General features: G+C 39.0%; 1 protein-coding gene across 1 annotated transcript; it reads left to right on the plus strand.

The window, feature by feature from the left end:
* The first annotated feature begins 2,735 nt into the window (after window positions 1-2,735).
* LOC139727839 (zinc finger C2HC domain-containing protein 1A-like) lies at window positions 2,736-16,762 on the plus strand. Its single transcript, XM_071638811.1, has 9 exons — window positions 2,736-2,808; window positions 6,865-6,926; window positions 7,745-7,873; window positions 8,637-8,766; window positions 9,662-9,807; window positions 10,837-11,008; window positions 11,631-11,736; window positions 12,737-12,934; window positions 13,909-16,762. The coding sequence occupies exons 1-9, from the start codon at window positions 2,784-2,786 to the stop codon at window positions 14,108-14,110; spliced, it is 1,170 nt and encodes a 389-aa protein (XP_071494912.1). The 5' UTR covers window positions 2,736-2,783; the 3' UTR covers window positions 14,111-16,762.
* The last annotated feature ends 4,041 nt before the right edge of the window (window positions 16,763-20,803 follow it).

A 20,803-nucleotide genomic window follows, 5' to 3' on the forward strand; every position in this document is an offset into this window, starting at 1 on the left:
TTTCTTTCTTTAATTACTTTCATTTAGTTTGGTCTATTAGGAACAAGAGAATAAAACTTTATAGCGATTTCGTGGCTCATTATGTTCTTCGCCAATGTTTCAGACCTTTTCCCTGAGCTACCTTCACTATAGGTTCAAGTCGATATTAATAGATTAAGTCTCTTGATATGGACAGAAAGGTATACACGCTTCATCCAATTCGGGCATAAAATAAACAAAGGTTATGAAACAGTGTGAATTGTCCCTTACTGCATAGTAAATTAGTTGATATGATGATGAAATCAATCAAGTCTCTCATCGTGCGAAAGAACAAAAATAATGTTTCTTGGTCGTTAATTAATTTGCAAACCATCAAATCTTCCGCTCACATTAAACGTTGCAGACTTATTACAGCATAACAAAACCTAATAAGACTGATAGAAGGTTTCCTTCCTTCTGATTTCATGTCAAAGAGTGCATATTAATGAAGAAATGTGGGTAGACAGGATTGTAAGACCATGACATCACTATACTTTATCAAATTGGTTGATATAATATTAAACGTTTCGTGAAAATTTTATATCAAACTTGAAGATTATGTATCTTTCTTCAAGATTCACTGCTGGTTAAAAACTCTTTCACACAATAAATAATTGGTTTGATTTTGTTGTGAAATTCATCAAAGCTGAGTTGAATGTGGTTCCAAAGCACACTTTAAGAGAATGAAGCAGGTATAATTATCACTGTAAGAGGTCTAAAAATTTCATCTAGTTCAAGTGTGTAGTTCTCTCTCGGTTTCTGGCCTTGATGACGAGTTATGTTAAAGTCGGTGTTCTCTTCCATACGTCCTCTAGCGCGTGATGATACATGTACAATCATTTTTCAAATGATTTTGAATGTAATGTTCATCTTCGTTTTTTTCTGCCATTCTCATGGTTTCTTTGAAGGATGACTATATAGCATTCTCTCCTAAAACATCGCTTAGATCTTACCACCAAATTTGATTTGCTCAAAGTTTGCTCAGAAGTTAATCAAGACACTCACACACTCACGTATCCCAATCACACATGTGATTATCATGTAGCCTCACTCCTGCCGCCAGGTCCTGGCTGAAAGATGCAGTCTTTACTGCATACAGGAAGAGAGATGAAAGATCAGAGACTACAAACAAGAAGATTTGCTAACATTATAGGCCTATGAATTAGGCCTATGGTTCATGAATTCTAGGAAATTATGCTCTTTGTGCTTTCTTTGGTATTCTTATTATCTGTTTTCCATGGATTTCCAAAGTACGTCAATTTTCTTGTGTGTAGGCCTATAACATTACATCATCTTCTTGTTTTCATCTCATTGTCCGCATTTTCGTTAGAATGTATTTTATAGGCATATATCATTTAGCATATATCGTTTGTTTATTTCATACTCATACGCTCACACATCATCATCATCATCATCATCATCATCATCATCATCATCATCATCATCATCATCTCAGTATTCACAATGCGCTAGACTGTGACATGGATGAGTTCACGTCAGCCTTCCCTTTCTGTTGCCGGATGATGAGACGCAGCCGAGCAATTAAGTCCACTGTACTTTTTTTTTTAAATGTTATCAGTCCAATCTATAATTGGTCTCCCTCGCCTTCTTTTCCCTTCCACTTTCCCTCGAATAAGAGTCTTTTCCATACAATTTCTTTTCATAAAATATCTTTCAACCGGAGGTTTCGAATGACTATTTTATTTTACGAAAATGACTGTAGTCCTTATCCAATTTTTCTCTTATATTACTCTCTATCACTTGCTTTGTGTGCTTCTTACACCAAATTTGAAATGCATTCAACCTCATACGATCAGCCTGAATGTTTTATCACTCAAGTCTCACATCTATTATGTCCCCGCCATATGTACTGTCATGCAATGGGACGGTCGGTAAAATTTGTACTTCTAGCTGAATGCTGATGCCTTTGCTTCTCCAACCTACACATTGACCTATGGTTTGCATTTTCTGCACTGCACCCTTTGCCATAGCAAATAAAGCCTGATTTCCTCCTGATTTTAGAGCTGCGCGGACTTTCATTGTTTCCATGACAACAAGTAACAAAGTCCTGCAACGGCACTACTTCCTCAACCTTTTCCCCCCGATCTTGAGTGAAATCCTTTTTTTTTCCCTTACTCGAATCTAACCCTGTCAATTACCATGTTTTTGTTTTCTTCATTTTTCGGAGTAGATTGCAATTCCTACAAGCTTCTTTGATGCTTTGCTAAAAGCTTTGATTCTTCCTTACCCTGACACGGGTTGTCGTGAGGAACCTGCTGAAATGTGTAAATCTTTTTCAGTTATTTTCAATGATGCCAGGGCTAAAAATTGATGTATTCAGTCTTTCCCTTATGTTGTGCATAGAGTAAAAATTGTATAAGCCTGGTGACATCATGCAAGATAAATTATTTACCTTTACCTTTAAAAAGATACTGGAAGATTGCTACGTAGCAGCAGTCGTTTACCCCGTCAGTTTCTGTTTTATCATTAAAAAATGCAGCCAATTCCACATATCAACGATTGTGTTAAGATGCAAATGATGCATTTTCCAGCTGTCAGATTAAAGAAAAAAAAAATCAGATCACTGTGGTAGATAAATGCAGCTCTATGGGTAGGAACCACACTGCCGCATCACACTTGAATAGCGTCCTCTTGCGAACTGTTCGTGCGTTGCGTACAAATAGGTTGCCATCAACAAAATCGATACACTGCGTTCGCTCGGATGAACAGTCGGAGCGTGATAACGCGAAGCCGAAGGGACAGAAATGGACGACATACCTGAATATGCGGGTAAGTTGACTTTCTATACAGGTATACATAATGACACTTGTGGTTTGAAGTCCGACTTTGACAGAATATTGCTAAATAATAGCATAATCAATGGCTTTGGGGCGTGGTGAGATTGTAAACAAGGGAAGGGGGCATTATGATCAGAGCCCTGGTGTGTAGTCCCATATATTCATTGCTCTGTCAGTGTTTTTTTTTTTTTGGGGGGGGGGGGGTCGCCCTGAGAAATTGCTCAATTTTATTCACCTGTCTATAAGTATTTCTCCAAGGTTATACATACTTTGTCCATCAGCAGTCCCCGCGTTCACATTAGTCCCAGCGATGCAGTGAAAGTCCTGCACTATGGCCCTATAGACTTATAAATGGGACTTTCTCCCCGAAAACTACTGAGTAAAGGCGTAACACAAAAATGTCAAAATGTGAACCTGGGACTTGTCCCCTTTCCGTGGCCTTGTCCCTGTGAAGCAAGCTAAGTCGGGTCCGGGAACAAGAATTGGAGGGGAAAATGACTGTGGAGTATAATTGATAGCTTCCAGCTGTGGTCATCGAATGTGTGCATGCGCGCATATGCGCGATGTCTGGTTTCAAGTAGCAGAGCTAGCCCTAGACAGAAAGATCCGTCTGTCCGGAGGACTCTTTTTATATTTTGCCATTAACGCTGTCCTCCGTAGACAGACGGAAGGTTGCAGTACCCATTGCTGTGTGGATGTTCTTAACCACTGTCTCTATGGACAATTGGGTGAGGTACACTATTGTACCTCACCCTTCTCGATTGCGTCTAATTCACGGCCCTAGGTTGGCAAATTTAAGCTTGTATAGTGAAATTAGCTTTTTAAGAATACATTAAACTCACCAGATAAATGAATAATCCAAAATTTTAGTAGAATTTTCAACGTAAAACACAGCCTGTCACGTCGTCACGTTCAAACTGCAGAAACATACACTAAGAATCTATTAGCCAATCACATGCGAGGTAGTTTCTACGTGTTTGTTTTACTAAAACACGTACCTCGCATGTGATTGCTTACAGATTCAAAATGGCGACTTCCAGCTTGCGAACGGCTATGTTGCGATATCGATAAAATGTCTGCGTTATAACCGAGTTTATGTGAGTATTTCGATTGCACAATTGAGAAATTTATCCCAAATATTGCTGCATAATGTGTCATGTCATGTCAAACTTGTTTGAATGTAAAAAAGCTGTCTGAAATTTGGTTTATCGTAACGTTTGATCTGTGCGCGACTGCTCCACACAGGAGCCGCAATCATTGACTTCGGTCTGTATACGGAGGGGATCCGTGAAGCCAGACGCAGTCTCCGCGGAACATTCCCCGACGGACAGATACAGACCGATCTTTCGGTCAAAGCTAGCCCTAACTACGACCAGCAGCCCCATACGAATAGCGTAATGGAGCTGCGCATTGAGCATTCATGATCATGACAAGCGAATATCGCGGATAAATATCAACTTAAAAATTGAACAATTTTTTCAATGTGAAGACTTACCAGTAAAGTTGAAGTATTGACAACAGGCTTCGGGTAACGTTTGATTCTGCCAATGGTCCCTTTCTGTTCAAATTGATGACTTAATGTGACTCGGTCGAGATGAACCTGGGAGAAATACGCTGAATTGACAGCCAGCGCATGCGCACACAAACGTATCTTAATCCGGTCATGGATTTCATGTGATGCGTGCGCATGCGCTGGCCGATTGGCTGGACAATTGGGTGAGGTACACTATTGTACCTCACCCTTCTCGATTGCGTCTAATTCACGGCCCTAGGTTGGCAAATTTAAGCTTGTATAGTGAAATTAGCTTTTTAAGAATACATTAAACTCACCAGATAAATGAATAATCCAAAATTTTAGTAGAATTTTCAACGTAAAACACAGCCTGTCACGTCGTCACGTTCAAACTGCAGAAACATACACTAAGAATCTATTAGCCAATCACATGCGAGGTAGTTTCTACGTGTTTGTTTTACTAAAACACGTACCTCGCATGTGATTGCTTACAGATTCAAAATGGCGACTTCCAGCTTGCGAACGGCTATGTTGCGATATCGATAAAATGTCTGCGTTATAACCGAGTTTATGTGAGTATTTCGATTGCACAATTGAGAAATTTATCCCAAATATTGCTGCATAATGTGTCATGTCATGTCAAACTTGTTTGAATGTAAAAAAGCTGTCTGAAATTTGGTTTATCGTAACGTTTGATCTGTGCGCGACTGCTCCACACAGGAGCCGCAATCATTGACTTCGGTCTGTATACGGAGGGGATCCGTGAAGCCAGACGCAGTCTCCGCGGAACATTCCCCGACGGACAGATACAGACCGATCTTTCGGTCAAAGCTAGCCCTAACTACGACCAGCAGCCCCATACGAATAGCGTAATGGAGCTGCGCATTGAGCATTCATGATCATGACAAGCGAATATCGCGGATAAATATCAACTTAAAAATTGAACAATTTTTTCAATGTGAAGACTTACCAGTAAAGTTGAAGTATTGACAACAGGCTTCGGGTAACGTTTGATTCTGCCAATGGTCCCTTTCTGTTCAAATTGATGACTTAATGTGACTCGGTCGAGATGAACCTGGGAGAAATACGCTGAATTGACGGCCAGCGCATGCGCACGCATCACATGAAATCCATGACCGGATTAAGATACGTTTGTGTGCGCATGCGCTGGCTGTCAATTCAATGTAGCTCTCCCAGGTTCCTATTGACCGAGTCACATTAAGACATCAATTCGAACAGAAAGGGACTATTAGCAGAACCAAACGTTGCCTGAAGCCTGTTGTCAATACTTCAACTTTACTGGTGAGTCTTCAAATTGAAAGAATTGTTTGATTTTAAGTTAACATTTATCCATGATACTCGCTTGTCATGATCGTGAATGCTACAGTGCGCAGCCCCATTACGCTGTGCGAATGGGGCTGCTGGTCGCAGTTAAGCTCGCCCCAACTTGGGCCCAAGCCCCCATTGCCCCCATCATATTGACCCTGTACACTTGTAGCTTGGGGACAGTCAAGATACATGATGTATGAAGCAGTGCAGGGTGGATGTTCAGTCGTAAAAAAAGATAAAATCACATGTGACTGTCCGTGAATGAAAAAAGTTTGTAATTCATGACTCTATGATTTTATCTTGTCTAATGTGTCTTCAGCATTGATAATAGTTTTAATGTGGACAGAGTCTAGTTATGTATATAAAAAAAAGGAGTACCAGTAAGCACGGGACTGGTGAGTGGTAATTTTGGCACCTTGGCAAACTTTGAATCATATCTTTGCGCACATGATCACCTATAGTTACCCATATTACACCCATAGCTATAACTACCAGAGACCTACAGTTGTAGCTGCAGAAATTTGGTGTTGAACCAATAAGTTTTTCATTTCCTATTTTCACTTTGAAATAATTAAAGGCGGCCTTAATTAAAACTGAGAATTTGAAAGTTGAGTCTGATTTCGTACTGCTAAGAAAATCAAGTTTGAAGTCAGATCATCAAAATCGGTCAAAAACCATTTAATTTCTGTTTTTGGCATAATTTTGTAGTCCAATGTTTTGTCTATCATCAGCCGAAATTTACATAACATAAACTTGTAGACCAACCTTGTCCCATGATACACACCTTGATTTAAACTTGTGGACATTGTCAACATATTAACATGTGTGCAAACAACTTTACTTACAAAGAGTGCATCCTGTGTGTTACTGATTGACACACCAGATGTAATAGGGTACTCAGCAGTTATTAGAAAACAAGCAGTTGTTGAAGAAAACAAATATACTGTTTACAATATCGATTGATTGACATTCCACATTGTATTATATTGAACATGATGCATGTATGTGAAGTGATACTCACTTTGTCTTTTTTTTAAACCTGATTTCATCTGAAATTATATTCCTTGTGATTTTCAGTTCTCAAGAACCCGCAATGTAGGTTAATTGCAGCCTGATTGCATAGTGCAATGACAGTGGCCTGCAGTGATAGCAGATCTTGCCATTTTTAACAAATAAAGTACAGTATCCTATTTTTCATGCCTGCAGATACATCATATGACATGACACCATGCAACATTTGTGGGAGAACATTTCTGCCAGACTCCCTGGTAAGAGATCACATCAAACGTGTGTGCTTAACATTGTGATAAGTATGAAGTTTATGTTTAGTGTTTAGTTACCATGTTGTCTCATTGTAATTTTCTGCAGTAACTGCTTGAAGGGATACTCATCAGCTATCATGTACTCTGTAACAAATTTTGTGTAAATCTACACTGTACATTAACTTTGATAAGTTGGGCAGTTGACCTTCACGAATACTACAGTGAACTCAAATTCCAAGATACTGCATCACAATCAACCAGATTTTTTTTAACCTGTGGAACATTGACTCGGGTGATTGATAAGTATAATTTTCATTTTTCTTGTTTATGTGATATTGTGTATGTTAATACAGTGTACATGTTTACATACGTGTAACTGCAATCATTCTCTTACAGGTGCTGTTAAGAGAAATGTGGTGTTGGTTATCGATGCTCAAACTTCTATATTTGCCTGACATGAGGAAACATTAATGATGGTGATGACATATTCACGTAGCTGTCTTTCATTTTCATGAAGAATAGAATTACTTTTGATTAGGACTATGTTGCACTCACTTTGCACGAGCTATTCGGATTTCATTGAAAGCTCACACTACAGTGTACATGTACATACACTATATTTTGATATACCGTTTTCACCTCATCTGTAGGCTGTCAGGTGTCGAGACTCTGAAGAGTACTGTGTATATATATACTATCCACATCTATCCCAAATCATCATTTTATAGTGATTCATGAAACAGTCATTTCTTAGCCATTAGAATAGTTCAAAGAAGCTCGTAGTGGATCATATAGAATGGCACTCTTTCTTTTTAACCTCTAAGGCTCGTCATGAGAGGATCTGTGAGAAGAGTCAGAACAAGAAGCGCAAAGTGTTTAACTCTTCCAAGCAACGAGCTGAAGGCACCGACATCAACTCTGTTCCTCGTGCTGAAGTGAAGCTGCCACCATCAGTATGTACCACCGGTTCATTCCAGAATTGTCAGTATAAGCTCTGTGCGATTGCACAGTGATGACTACAGTGCACTCTGTGTTACTATAGTACAAACAATGTCACATTTCAAATTATGTACAGTTTTATGACAGAGGATTGTGACATGTTTTCCTCTTGAGCTATGTTCTACAAACAAAAGGAAGGAATCAGTCAAGGCGAAGTAAATTTGGATTTTTGCAAATATGATCATCCCTTAGCTTGTCTGGATGGATATTTATGGCTAAAAAATACTGGAAGCTTGTAAACTTGTCACTCTTCTTATCAAACTAGATGCTACTGTAAATGCTGGGAGAGCATCTGCAGCCTTTCCATCATGGATAATGTGAAACAGAGAGTGATTTTATGATATGTCTAGCCAAATTTAAGCCATAATTGCTAATTTATAAGGAACTATTCTTTTTTAATGGCTTGCAGAAAGAAGCTAGTTGTGGTTGAGCTCGCTTTCCCTCCCTTCCCCAAAAGAAGTATGAATAGAAATAGTTGTTATTGTGGAGAATATGAGAGATGTCAAACTTTTAAATCATATTCTAGCCATAAGACTTAATGTTACACATATATTATGTAGAATACTTCATTTCATCATAATATGAATACATTCTGAAGGCATTAAGGAGTCTTCTTCAGGTAGAAATGATAAAGTCTGATGTGAATGATACCATCCAGATTGAGTTGTGATGTTGCATGAGTATATACACTGCCATGTTTGATATTTGGTGTCATAGAAAAAGAACAACTGGCGGAGGAAGCATGAAGATTTCATTGACGCCATGCGATCAGCAAAGGGTGTATCCCATGCCATCAAGACAGGAGCGCCTCTACCCCCACCCCCATCACAAAAGAGAGTTAACCCAGGTGAGCACTTCTGCATCTATGTGATAGAAATGTTCACTCACGCAGCTGCCTCAACATGGTTCCATTATAAATACAGTATGTTTGCTCCTGTGACAATTGCTCCCATGAAATATCTGCATGCTACAGTGTAAGCCAAACATAAATTCTACCCACAAACATAACCCTAACCCTAATCCTCACATCAAACTCAACCTAAAACCCTAAACCATAACCCCAAGTCCTTGGAGGGAATAACACTGAAGCAATTGTCGCAGGAGCAAATGTCGTGTCACCCCTCAACGTAAAATAACTTTCTCATTTTCAGTCACCTCCAGGTTTACTTATTTATCTTTTGTGTACTGTCAATGAAATACTTGGGGATGAAGAATATTCAGTGTGATTTTTCTCTTGTGATTAGCTTTGTTAGCAAGTGTTAAATGATCTGCTATGCCACGTTACATCGATGATGCCATTAAAGATAAGTCAGAAAATAAAATGTAAGTCAGGTGTTAACCAATGTGAATTGAGTATTTAGAGACTTATGTTAGACATTCTGACTTACAGTATGTTTGATGTCAACTTTTATGCATCAGGGCCCAGTTCTGTTTGTGAAAGACATTGTCGATTGAGACTTATTTGGTAGGCAACTCCTACCATGTACCAGTGGATTTATGCAGGTGCAAAAAAGAAAAAAAAAAATATTACTCTATGATATTAGATCTTACATGGTGTACTTGTGTCACTGTTAATTTTTTAAGAAACAAGGAAAGTGATGTAATGACAATCCATCCAAGAGTATGATTTTTTTTTTCTTCAATGATACTGATATGTGAGTAGCAGTGATTGACATTTTTGCTGTTTTGTTTTATGAACACCTTTGTACATCAATGTTTTCACTTGTTTTAATGATACCCAGATTATGTGCAATGTCCATCATGTGAAAGGCACTTCAGTGAAACTGCAGCTGAGAGGCATATAGCCTTTTGCAAAGAGAAAAACAAGCGGATGGACAAGCGTACTCCAAGTGCAGCAAACAAAAATAAGCTCAATGCAAGAACACAGGTAATCCTTTGGCCAGTGAGCTTTTTAGTCATCCCAAGTCTCCTTAGAACCCTCTGCAGAAGTGACAGAGTTTGTAGATGTTCATAATTGCAAAGAATCTTGTTAATGTGTGACTCAGAGAACAGACTTTGTATTACAAGTGTGGAGTGATATTGCTTGTACATGTATGTCACACAGTCATCTGAGGTACTTGCAGGATTGTCTAATAGATACAGGGCTGTTTGAAGGAGATGAAATATTTTGTTGTTTCGTCAAAAGGTAAGTGTAAACTGTCCTTGCCTGCTTGTGATCACATCCATTGTGGTCATCCCTGTGCTTATATGTACGTACAAATATTTTGTTCACTTTGCTATAGCCAGCAGAATAAAGAAGATGTATAAAAATGTTTGCTGTGTAGATCATTCATATCTTGCAATAGGGAAATAAACTTTAGTTGTGGACATCCTCAAATTTTCCAATATTTGACCATGCATCATAACAAGTATGTTGGGAGCATATTGTTGGCCATTATATCCACCATTTCTAATCAGATTGGTGCGTGCAGTTGACTGTATCTCACTGCACACCCATGGGGAAGTAGCCTGCTGGAGCATGCATTGTGCTGAGACATGAATCTACTGCATGGCATAGGGTTAGCTACATGTATGTCTCCCACTATGTAATTTCCTTTATACTGCATCATGTATGGTTTGTATACAAATACAAACCTTCAATTCTTGAGGAATACAAAGGTGATCATTTGTACAGGTTTCTGAAATATCCCCACCCCGTTAAAAAAGAAAAAGAAAATGAGAGAGAAATGTGGGTAAACAACTTTATAGTGCAGCATTTGGATGAGTATCAATAACAAGTTTGCTATTCATACTTTCAGAGTCGTTTTGTAGAGTGAAACTATTGTGTGTGTTCAACAAGTTTCAGTCTTAAATAGACAATATCAAAATGAGTGAATTATACTGGTTGGTTTGGTTGGTTTGGTTTGCAGCATCAGAGACACTTGTTGATTGTTTGCAATTTTTCATGTTTCTCCAGTACAAGCCTCCATTGCCAGGGAGCAAAAAGAAGCAGGCATCTCCAGCCAGCAGGACACCACAGAGTAGAGCCATGTCACAGAGAGGCACTGGTGATGACATGTCAGACCTGGAGTCCCGTATGAATGGAGGAATGAGAATAGGAAACAGGACCACCGCCAGAAACAAATCCTGTGAGAATTTTGACTTAGTCTTCTCATAGCTTTGCCCAATTCAAGTGAATATATTCCAAAGTTTTTATCTCAATCTTTGGGAACATCTTGCAATCTTCTTCTCATATACCAGGGACAAGCCATGAGATGAGAAGAAGAACTTGTTTTGATAGAAATTAGCTTTTTTTCTTTTTGATAGTTGAAGGTGTTACCATATGATATCAATCCATACTTTTGACCTGGTAAGTTGTCAAATGTGAAGATTGCCTTACAAATTGTTTTGTTTCAATCAAACAACACCAGAGCAAGTTTTAATGTGATGATATACACTGTCACACCACTGGAACGCTGACAAAGAAAGAAAAGTTTCCTGTCAGCATATCTTATCCTGATGCAGTTGCCCACCATGAAACAAGTGGGATTTAGCAATACCATTTTTTCCCCTGGAAAAATGGAATGTGTATCATTTTGATTGTTGTCACCATAGATTACAGGCTTTATTGTTTCAAAGGAAGGTCCACCCTTGTGTAAACAAGTGGCATATCTTAAGCTATAATGCTGTCTAGAAATCAGATTAATGTCATTTGTAGAACAGCACGTACCATATATCCTAGAGGTTTGTTGCTACTTTTTTCCTTGTCAGACACTGGCTCGAAAGCAAGAAGTGCAAGCCTGGAGAGACCATCTCCAAAGGCCACATCCAACTCAATGTCTCGTAGCTCCAGTGGAGACTCTGTGAGAGGGAGAAGGTGAGAAGTCCAGGGATGGTCACTATTAATCTTTCTGCTTCTATCATACTGCTGAGTTTAAAGCCTTACAATCGTGGCGAGTAGTTTGTGTGGCACGCAGACGAACGCAACATGCTGCCTCACCCATTCTGTACCAAATGTAGTGACACCGAATGAGAATAGCCCTGGCTCAATGGTCAGCGAACAACACTTTAGACTACAAATCTCCTGACCCAAAATGGCTGCCCGAGCCACGAGAGCTTGCGAATGGACGCACACTCTCAGTGCGTGTGCGTATGAAGAGAGGCCAAAGAGCCACACGTCTTCTGGCCTCTCTCCTCCAATCACCGCAGCTCACGGTCACAATGTTTGTGTGTATGATGCGTACACACACACGCACACGTCTCAGTGGCAGCATTGTCCACACGTTTATGGATATAGCACTGAGTCTGGCATTGCGCAATTGCATGCACAAACTTCGGTCGTTTGGGAGATTACGAAATAATGCACCATTAGGGGTGACGATCGTCCAACTTTAAGATATAGATCATAACTTTAAGTTTGATGAAATAGAATCATAGAGAGAAGTAGTTTGAAGTTATACAAGATTTGGTCAAGACTGCATGTCTGGAAGCAGCATATATGTATTAATTTTGTAATTCTTTGGGATCGAAGAATGTGCTTGTGCTTTGAATATTGATGCCAGTATTTTTTTTTTTTCCGGAGTTTAAAAGATTTGTTTGCAAGAAACAGAAAAAAGAACACCTTGGCTGCTTCAAATTCCAGGGGACAAAACAGACCAATGTTTAGTAGGGCAGTCAGTCATGTTTCATGCCTTTATGGGTGAAATGCAACAATCCAGTTTCCAGACACTCCAATTTTTTATAGTGACACAAATCACTAAAGTGACTGAAGATGAATGTTTATCAGTCACATATTTTGTAATATTTCTTCCCCACAAATGCTAAGTAAATCTAAAAGAAAAGTTCTTTTATTCTCTTTTATTGTTGTGCTACATCAGACAAGAACCATCATACAATGGCAGGAATTACCATTCAGGTGATAACAGATATACAGAGCCTCATGATGACTATGATGACTATGGCTACAGTGAGGATTATCCTGATTCCAGACGGGGTTCAGCAGGGAGGAAGCTTCAACCAATATCCAAGAACCACACCCTTCCTCACAATCGACTGAAGGCTCTCTCAGATGACAGGTAGCTAAGCAGTGACCATGTCAAACCCTTCATCACAAAACCCACAAAACGTAACAATGGCTGATTTTCTTGTACACTTTGAAATGGGCTGTTTGGGATGATTGAGGTTTTGGGTATTTCCTGACAATGTTACCCTCTTTCTATAGACATTTAAAAAAAAAATGTGGACATAAAAAGTATACGTATGATTACAGAATCAGATTCAAACAGGTTTTGCCTCACTATATTTTTCTTTCTGCAGTTATTTATTTTTGCTTTCTACATAAGGTTTGCGGACATGTGCATGAAACATGTACAGAATCTGAAAAAAGAGCATGCAGTAGCACTGATACATGTACACGTACTTTAGTAAAGTCTTGAATAGAATGCTGCAGTCGATGAGTGTTCTAAGTTAATCTAAAAATCTCTCTACATTGGCTTCCACAGAGTTTTAATTCCCCTTTTTGTTCTACACACAAGCAGTAGCTTTGATAACAGTGACTACAACATATTTGAAGAGACCTGTAGATTCAAAGCCCCTTTACTTGACAGAAGCATTTATACATAATTGATTTTCTGTCACATCTTGTGGCAAGTTAGGACAATACCGTTTTGATGAGCTATATGCCATTGTTAATTGTAGAATCCCATTGTTCAAATTTGACTTTTTGAAATCTCATGTGACAAATTTTGGTTGGATTTGTGATGCAAAGTCACATTTAGCTATTTGTAAGTTCCTCTTAATACTGCATGTAATGTGTATTCAAATACAGTAGTATGTCATGTACATGTTCAGTGCATTTATGATTAGTGTTTCCACTTAAATTGATATGCAGAACTTTGTAGAAAACTTGCAAATTGAATGACTTTATTAGTATGAAAATCAATTTTCTCTACATTACCTTACCCCCATCAAGGAAGTTCACACATTTGCCAACAATGCTTTGTTCATTTCTCCTGTACCAACCTATGGAATCATCTTTGTTTTTTAACAGTGACTTTGCACTGTCCAACAGTCGAACACCAACACCTCCCTCATCTAGACCATCCTCAAATAGCAGCAGCCGGAGAACAAGTGCTGATGTCATTAATGGCCGCAAGCTGCCAAAGTTTTGCCATGAGTGTGGCACCAAGTATCCAGTGAGCAATGCCAAATTCTGCTGTGAGTGTGGGACCAGACGGGCGTACCTGGACTGAAACCAGATATGAGTACTATGTCTCTTTCTCTCTATCAACAGTACAAGCACAGCGAGTCTGTGCCTTGCAATAAATGATGCATTTTGCTGTATCAGGTGTGATTGTAACTCTGCTGTCTTAAACACAATATATTCTCAAAACAAACTCATACACATACAACACAGAATGACATGCTGACACAAGCTTGCACATTCATGCTTTTGTTCTCTCTATACAAATGCATAAATATTGTACTCATAAATTTTGATAGACAGGCTGGCATTGTTGAATACTGGTTGTTAATAAAAATTTCTGTGGGCAGAATGAAAACATGCAGAAAATTAGGAACAAAATTTGCTTTTGATAAGGCAGTAATTTGTATTTAAACTGGCTGGGTGTTGAATCATTGGCACCATTTTATTCACAATTTCACATTATTGTTTTGATTACTGAAATTATTGTTTTAATTACTGAGTGGCTAACTGGTCATCCAAGAATTATACTAAAGGCTATTGTGAACAACATTGTCTTTATAAGGAGAGCTGTTTTTATTAGTACTTGTCAGATGACACAAGTCATTTTTATTTGAAATGATTTTTTTTCACACTGTAACAGATTTTTCCCCCCATCATTTCCTGAATGCCACACATTTAGGGAAAGGATAAAAGAAAAAAAGATAAGAAAATGACAACAATCATGCAATCTCCATTGTGAAGTAAGAAACTAAGGCTTTTAATGACAAAGACATCATCTGTGAATCTGAGTTTGTAGTCAGATGTAGTGCAATATTACTATGTAGAAAGCCATGATAGAAAAGTATGTGTGCAAGAGGTGCAGATAGTGGTGTGATATTAGTAATCAATACAATATTCTGGGATTCTGGTTGAAAGTATGCCATTGACAAAGTGTCTATATTCTAACACTTCACATCCAGCAATATCATGGGGTAATTTCATCTTCTTTTCAGCCAGTGACACAAATGAATAACTGAATAACTATAAACTGAATATACATTTCAGTTTAACTGACACCTGTTCTATGCACATGATTTCAGTACACTCTTTTTACACAATTTGCATATCAACTTTCAATAATCACATTCTGGTCACAGTGTTTGCACTCCGTTCTGGTACTTGGTCCCATGGACATTTTCACTTACAATGTAACATCCTTCACAACTAAGGTAGCATATCTTATTACTGATTGCATTTTTTCTCTCACTTCTATTCTGCCAGACTAGCAATGAAAATACCTGTCATATAGGTACGATCCTGGCTGTATAGAGCTTCTTGTAAATCTATTCAGTAAGTCAAGTTGCACCAGTAGCTCTCTATTGGTGACACAGAAAAAAAATCACAAAACACATGCTTTGTGATAACCAGTAGGTATTTGCATAGAAAATTAAGAATCAGAAAGAATATAAGTTTAATGTGATGAGAAATAAATGTGCTAAATACAATAATTCATAGAAAACTATGGTAGACCCTGGTTTGTTGAAAACTTGTATTTATTGTAATTCACAGAAGCAGCTAGGACAGCAAGTTATAATGCTCATTGATTATAATTTGCTTTGCCATGGGCATAGTGACTGCAATTGTTACAGCAGTGGTACACAATTTATTTGTCACAATGTTTCATATATACTTATACTGTTCTCACACCTCTGCATAAATGCCCAAAATAGGGCTATGAAAATATGCCAATAAGTGTTAGGATAATCTCAATAAAAATTTACATTCTCAATCGGGTTTGGGAACTGAGTGCACCAAGTATTATCACTGTGAGGAATTACAACGCTTGAATGCGATGGTTTGATCTATGGGTCATTAAGATAATATGCATGAAACTTGTCTTCAGAACAAAAGCAAGTACTTTACATACCCAAGTATGTGATCTGCGCATGCATTGTTTTGTCAAGGCAGACTCCATATTGTCATAATTCTATTTCATTGTGGCACTTGTTATTATACCAACTACATTGGCAGCAGTGCATGTTGATTTACTGGTTGTGAACATTGTGTAAGGAGCATCTCACTCTGGTATGTAAGAGGTCACTAACATGTACATGTATGTCATTAGGCATCTATGCAGAGATTGTGCTTATGCATCTCCATAAAGCACAGAACTGTGACGTCATGAGCATCAAATCAGTAAAGGGGCTACCAGATGAAAAATAGCTGGGAACTGACAATATGCATCCTTGTTCAGCAGGTACTTTGTATCAGGAGATTATTTCCACAAAATTAATAATCTTAAGGGATAGGTGGTGTCTCATCAATGCTCAAACACTTCATGTTGATAAACTTAATGTAAACTCTTTGCTGTTTGTTATGATCACTAGCATGATTTCTATCATTATTGATTATATCATTATTTCAATGATTATGGCTTCATTTTGTCTGACAAAATACACATTTGTACCAATTCATTAGATTGGAAATGAAGTGAAAGAGCAAGATATAGACCAATCTGGGTTTTGGTACAGGTACTGTTTTTATGGTAATTTGTAACTGGGGGTCTTCAAGTATGCCCAACAAAAGATAATGTATGCACTGACATACATGTAGCGATGCACCTGGCTCATCGCATAACCCATTGAAAGTGTTTATAATCTTATTTGGACCCCTCACCCCCGTAATGGCTGCCAAAAGTTAGAGTGCTCTGAAGTCAGATTCATCTATATACGTATCCTGAATGACAGTTTTTTTTTTTTTGTTAAAAATTTGAACACCTTGATACATGAAGTTTCAGTACATGACATTGCGCCGAGTACAATAAATAGTAATACATTCGCTCCATTTATTTCCTCTCTTCAAATATGATTGGGACAATTCACTAGTACTGGGTATTCATAATGAATATGTGTGTGCTTTAATAAACACCTTGAAATGCATGCTAATGAGCATTTTCAGTGATGCATTTGTCACTTAATCAATTTAGTTGTTAGCAATGTTTTGGAAAAATGACTGAAAATGTATTTGTGAGCATGTAGTTTTTGTCTTTGAGTTCACTGTTTGTAAAATCCTTCATGAAACTGTCCATTGCAATTCACACTGCTCATAACCTGTTCCATTTTGAAAGATACTGATGCATTATACAGAATGTATCTCTTGTATGTGGTGTACCTTTATTTGCAAATTATGAGTATGTTTACATAGTTGATTCTGATAAAATGTGTACATTATATTAATTGTAAATAATGGAATTACATGATATTAAAGCTATGCTGCTAATTTAGATGACACATGTCTTTGTGCAATTCTTCATCAATTTTGTCCTGGCACTAAAAACAGAAACAACCACACAGTAATCCTTACATAAGTTGACAGCTCATAAATTGACAAATTCATGATTTTTCTCTGTGTAAATCAACATTGAAATGTTGACAAATTGCCAAGGTAGATATGGTTTCTTGGTCCCAACATGGAATATCCTGTTTTTACTGCCTTGTATCAGTTTGGGTGAATTACTGAATGCTGATGAGAGAGGTTGCCATGTGATGTCTTTAACTCTTTGTTTACCACATTCGCACACCTGACTCAGCCATGCCAAGTTTGCATATTTTGCTCAAATGCTCAAACCTGTCCAAACCAATTGATAAATTGCCAAATACCACAGTAGGCCCTACAATGAAAGCTTCATTTGTGATTCCATTTCTCACAGATAGCTTGCATTGCATGATGATTGAATAGCGGAGTTCCAAAAAGTTTTTGCAAGAAAATTCTAATTTTCTGTCGTGGTTGTGCACATGTGTTCAAAAGTCATGCCTCACAGACCTGGACAATTACATGGCTACTGGCCATTTGCAAGAAAAATAATCACAGTCATATCATAAGATTTACATAACAGCAAAGCTTAGAATTTTCTCTACAACTGTGCTCACCTCATGTTTAGCATAAACGTTTCTATGAAAAGTCACATGGCTTTGAAAGACAGAATGTTTTCCAACAGTGATTCCAGATAACAAATACCAAGCTGATAGGATTTTGTATGCAACAGAAAAGAAACTGGCAAGAAATCAAAAACATGCAGAGGCCTCGGACAAGCAAGAAAGGAAATGGTAGAAATGAACTTTGCCCAGAAGCTATCTGAGAATGAAATGAAGCTACTGCAAAACATGAAATTTTCGCGAATTGGAGCCGATGACCTTTTTCGTGGCATGAAATTTTCGCGAATTGCCACTGGCATTCAATGCATATAGTGTAGACAAGAACTTTCGCGTGCATATTAATTTCGCACATCTTGGCGCTCGCAAAATTCGCAAAATTAAAATGCACACGAACATTCCTCGTTTTACCTTATACACAGGTCCTATACATATCTCGTCATGCCATTGTTAGACCAGAGAAGAAAAGTGCATCAATCAGAATTTTATTCAAATCCTAAGCAACTTGTCAAGGACAGTCACTGAATGACTAACTGATCAAGGGACCACACCTATTCAACAACCTGTTTGGGGTGCTGACATCTAAAACATGTACCACAGAGAAATGATTCCTGGGTGGATCAACAGGATCATCGTTTCCTGTGGAGAAACATGAAGCAAGATCAGAAACCATATGTGTCTGTGAGGGAGATGGTAGCATTTGGGTTTCTCATACGAAGTAAAACTACAGGATGATGCAGCCTACATTAACAAAATAACAATGGAAAGCATCCTGAGTCAAGTATCTTGCATATTTGACCCAACTGGACTTGCAGCTGCCTATGCAAAAGGCTAATATACGTAGGACTGCAAAAACTGGGGGAAGAATGTGTAGACTGGGATGCTGAAATATCAGATTAAAGCCATGGACCTGATTTCCTTCACAAACCAAGATCAGAGTGGCCAGAAGAAGCCAAAGTAAATGAAGGATGTGGAAAAGGAAAGATGGTAAGAGCAGTTAGCCTTAACTGTGACAGACTCAGGAGAAGCTATCGACTGTCAAAGGTTTTCCAGAAGGAGAATATTAGTACAATAAGAGTGACATCATCTATGCTGAAGTTTGTGAGGAAGTGGATATCAAAAGTGCAAAGGAGAAAATGATAAAAATGACACAGACAATAATGGCACTTTGGCACCAGATCGCTTTGTGAGGATTACAGCCAGCTCAATGACCAGACTGTGTTGATATGAGATACAAATTTAGAGTCTGAAACAAGACTAGCAGGGCCCCATTTCATAAAAGATGTTAGGATGGCAACTCTTGCTGGAATGGCAACTTCCAATAGCAACAGCCAATCAGGAAGCTGGATTCTTGTCGTTACTATGACAATTGCCATTCCAGAAAGAGTTGCTATCATATCAACTTTTTATGAAATGGGGCCCAGATGTAGAGTCTGAAACAAGACTACAGACTGCGAAGATGGCTACCTGTTGAAAAAGCCAGCAAAGTGAGCTGCAAGATTATTGCCTCGGCATACCTTCATGAGTCCAGCATGAACACAAATATCACAATACAGCATGGTGTCAGGAGTGGGAGAATCAGCAAAACCACCCGATCGCTTGAACTTGTGACATTGATATGAAACTGGTGCGACGTCTTCGACAACTCTGGGAAACGCGAACGCCAGAGAATAGGAGCGACGCATTTGGTTAGCATGACATTGGACTGTCGCTTATTTTATATCATCGATGGCCGCAGAGGGTGTCAGTTCCTAGTCAACACGGGGGCAGAAGTGTCAGTTACACCATCCACTCGTACGGAGGGACTTTAACCCCGTCCCGGTCCCCAGCTCTGTGCGGTGAATGCCAGCCCCATTGCGACCTTTGGGGAGAAATCATTAACTCTTAATGTTGGATTACGGCGATGTTTCAAGTGGGTTCTCGTGATTGCCGACATTTCATCCCCAATACAGGGTGCTGATTTTCTTCGTCACTTTGGTCTACTCGTGGACATACAACGTCGCAAGCTCGTTGATCCATCGACAACAATGAGTATCGATGGCATTGCCTCCGCCGTCCTATCTCCCTGACTATTCCTTGCGAAGCCCAAAGCTGACCGCCATTTCACCAACCTCCTCACGGAGTATACATCCATTACACGGACAAACTTAGCAGACCCCGACGCACCTGTTCGACACTTGACCACACACCACATTACGACCAAAGGTCAGCTGGTGGTCGCGCACCCACGACGCCTCGCTGCCGACAAACTCGCAATCGCACGAGCGGAGTTTGACCACATGCTCGACCTCGGCATCATACGCCCATCCGAGAGCAACTGGTTGTCACCTCTCCACATGGTCCCGAAACGCACGGAGGGGGATTGATGACTGTGTGGGAATTATCAGGCCCTCAACAACATCACTGTTCCTGTTGCTACCCGATCACCCACATTCATGATTTCACGTCGACACTACACAGTAAGACAGTTTTCTCAAAAATTGACCTTATTCGTGCATATCACCAGATACTGCTTGAACCATCTGACATAAAGAAGATCGTGATCACGACTTCGTTCGGTCTTTTCGAGTTCATCCGCATGCCTTTAGGACTGCGAAATGCAGCGAACACATTCCAACGGTTCATCAATTAAGTCACCCATGCTGCAGTTCTTACATATTGCCGCACCACTGCATAATGTCACTGGAGGTAAGATGAGTGCAGCTGGGAAGAAATTTCAGTGGGGTTCAGAGCAACAGGAAGCTTTTGTTGCACTGAAAACTACTCTCGCTCAGATGCCTGTTCTGGCCTACCCTCAGTTTGATCGCCCCTTTGTTATAGAGGTGGAT

This window comes from Diadema antillarum, unplaced genomic scaffold, assembly GCF_040938485.1.
Source record: "Diadema antillarum isolate AM-2024a unplaced genomic scaffold, OU_Dant_1.0 seq00000156_RagTag, whole genome shotgun sequence".
Classification (NCBI taxonomy): domain Eukaryota; kingdom Metazoa; phylum Echinodermata; class Echinoidea; order Diadematoida; family Diadematidae; genus Diadema; species Diadema antillarum.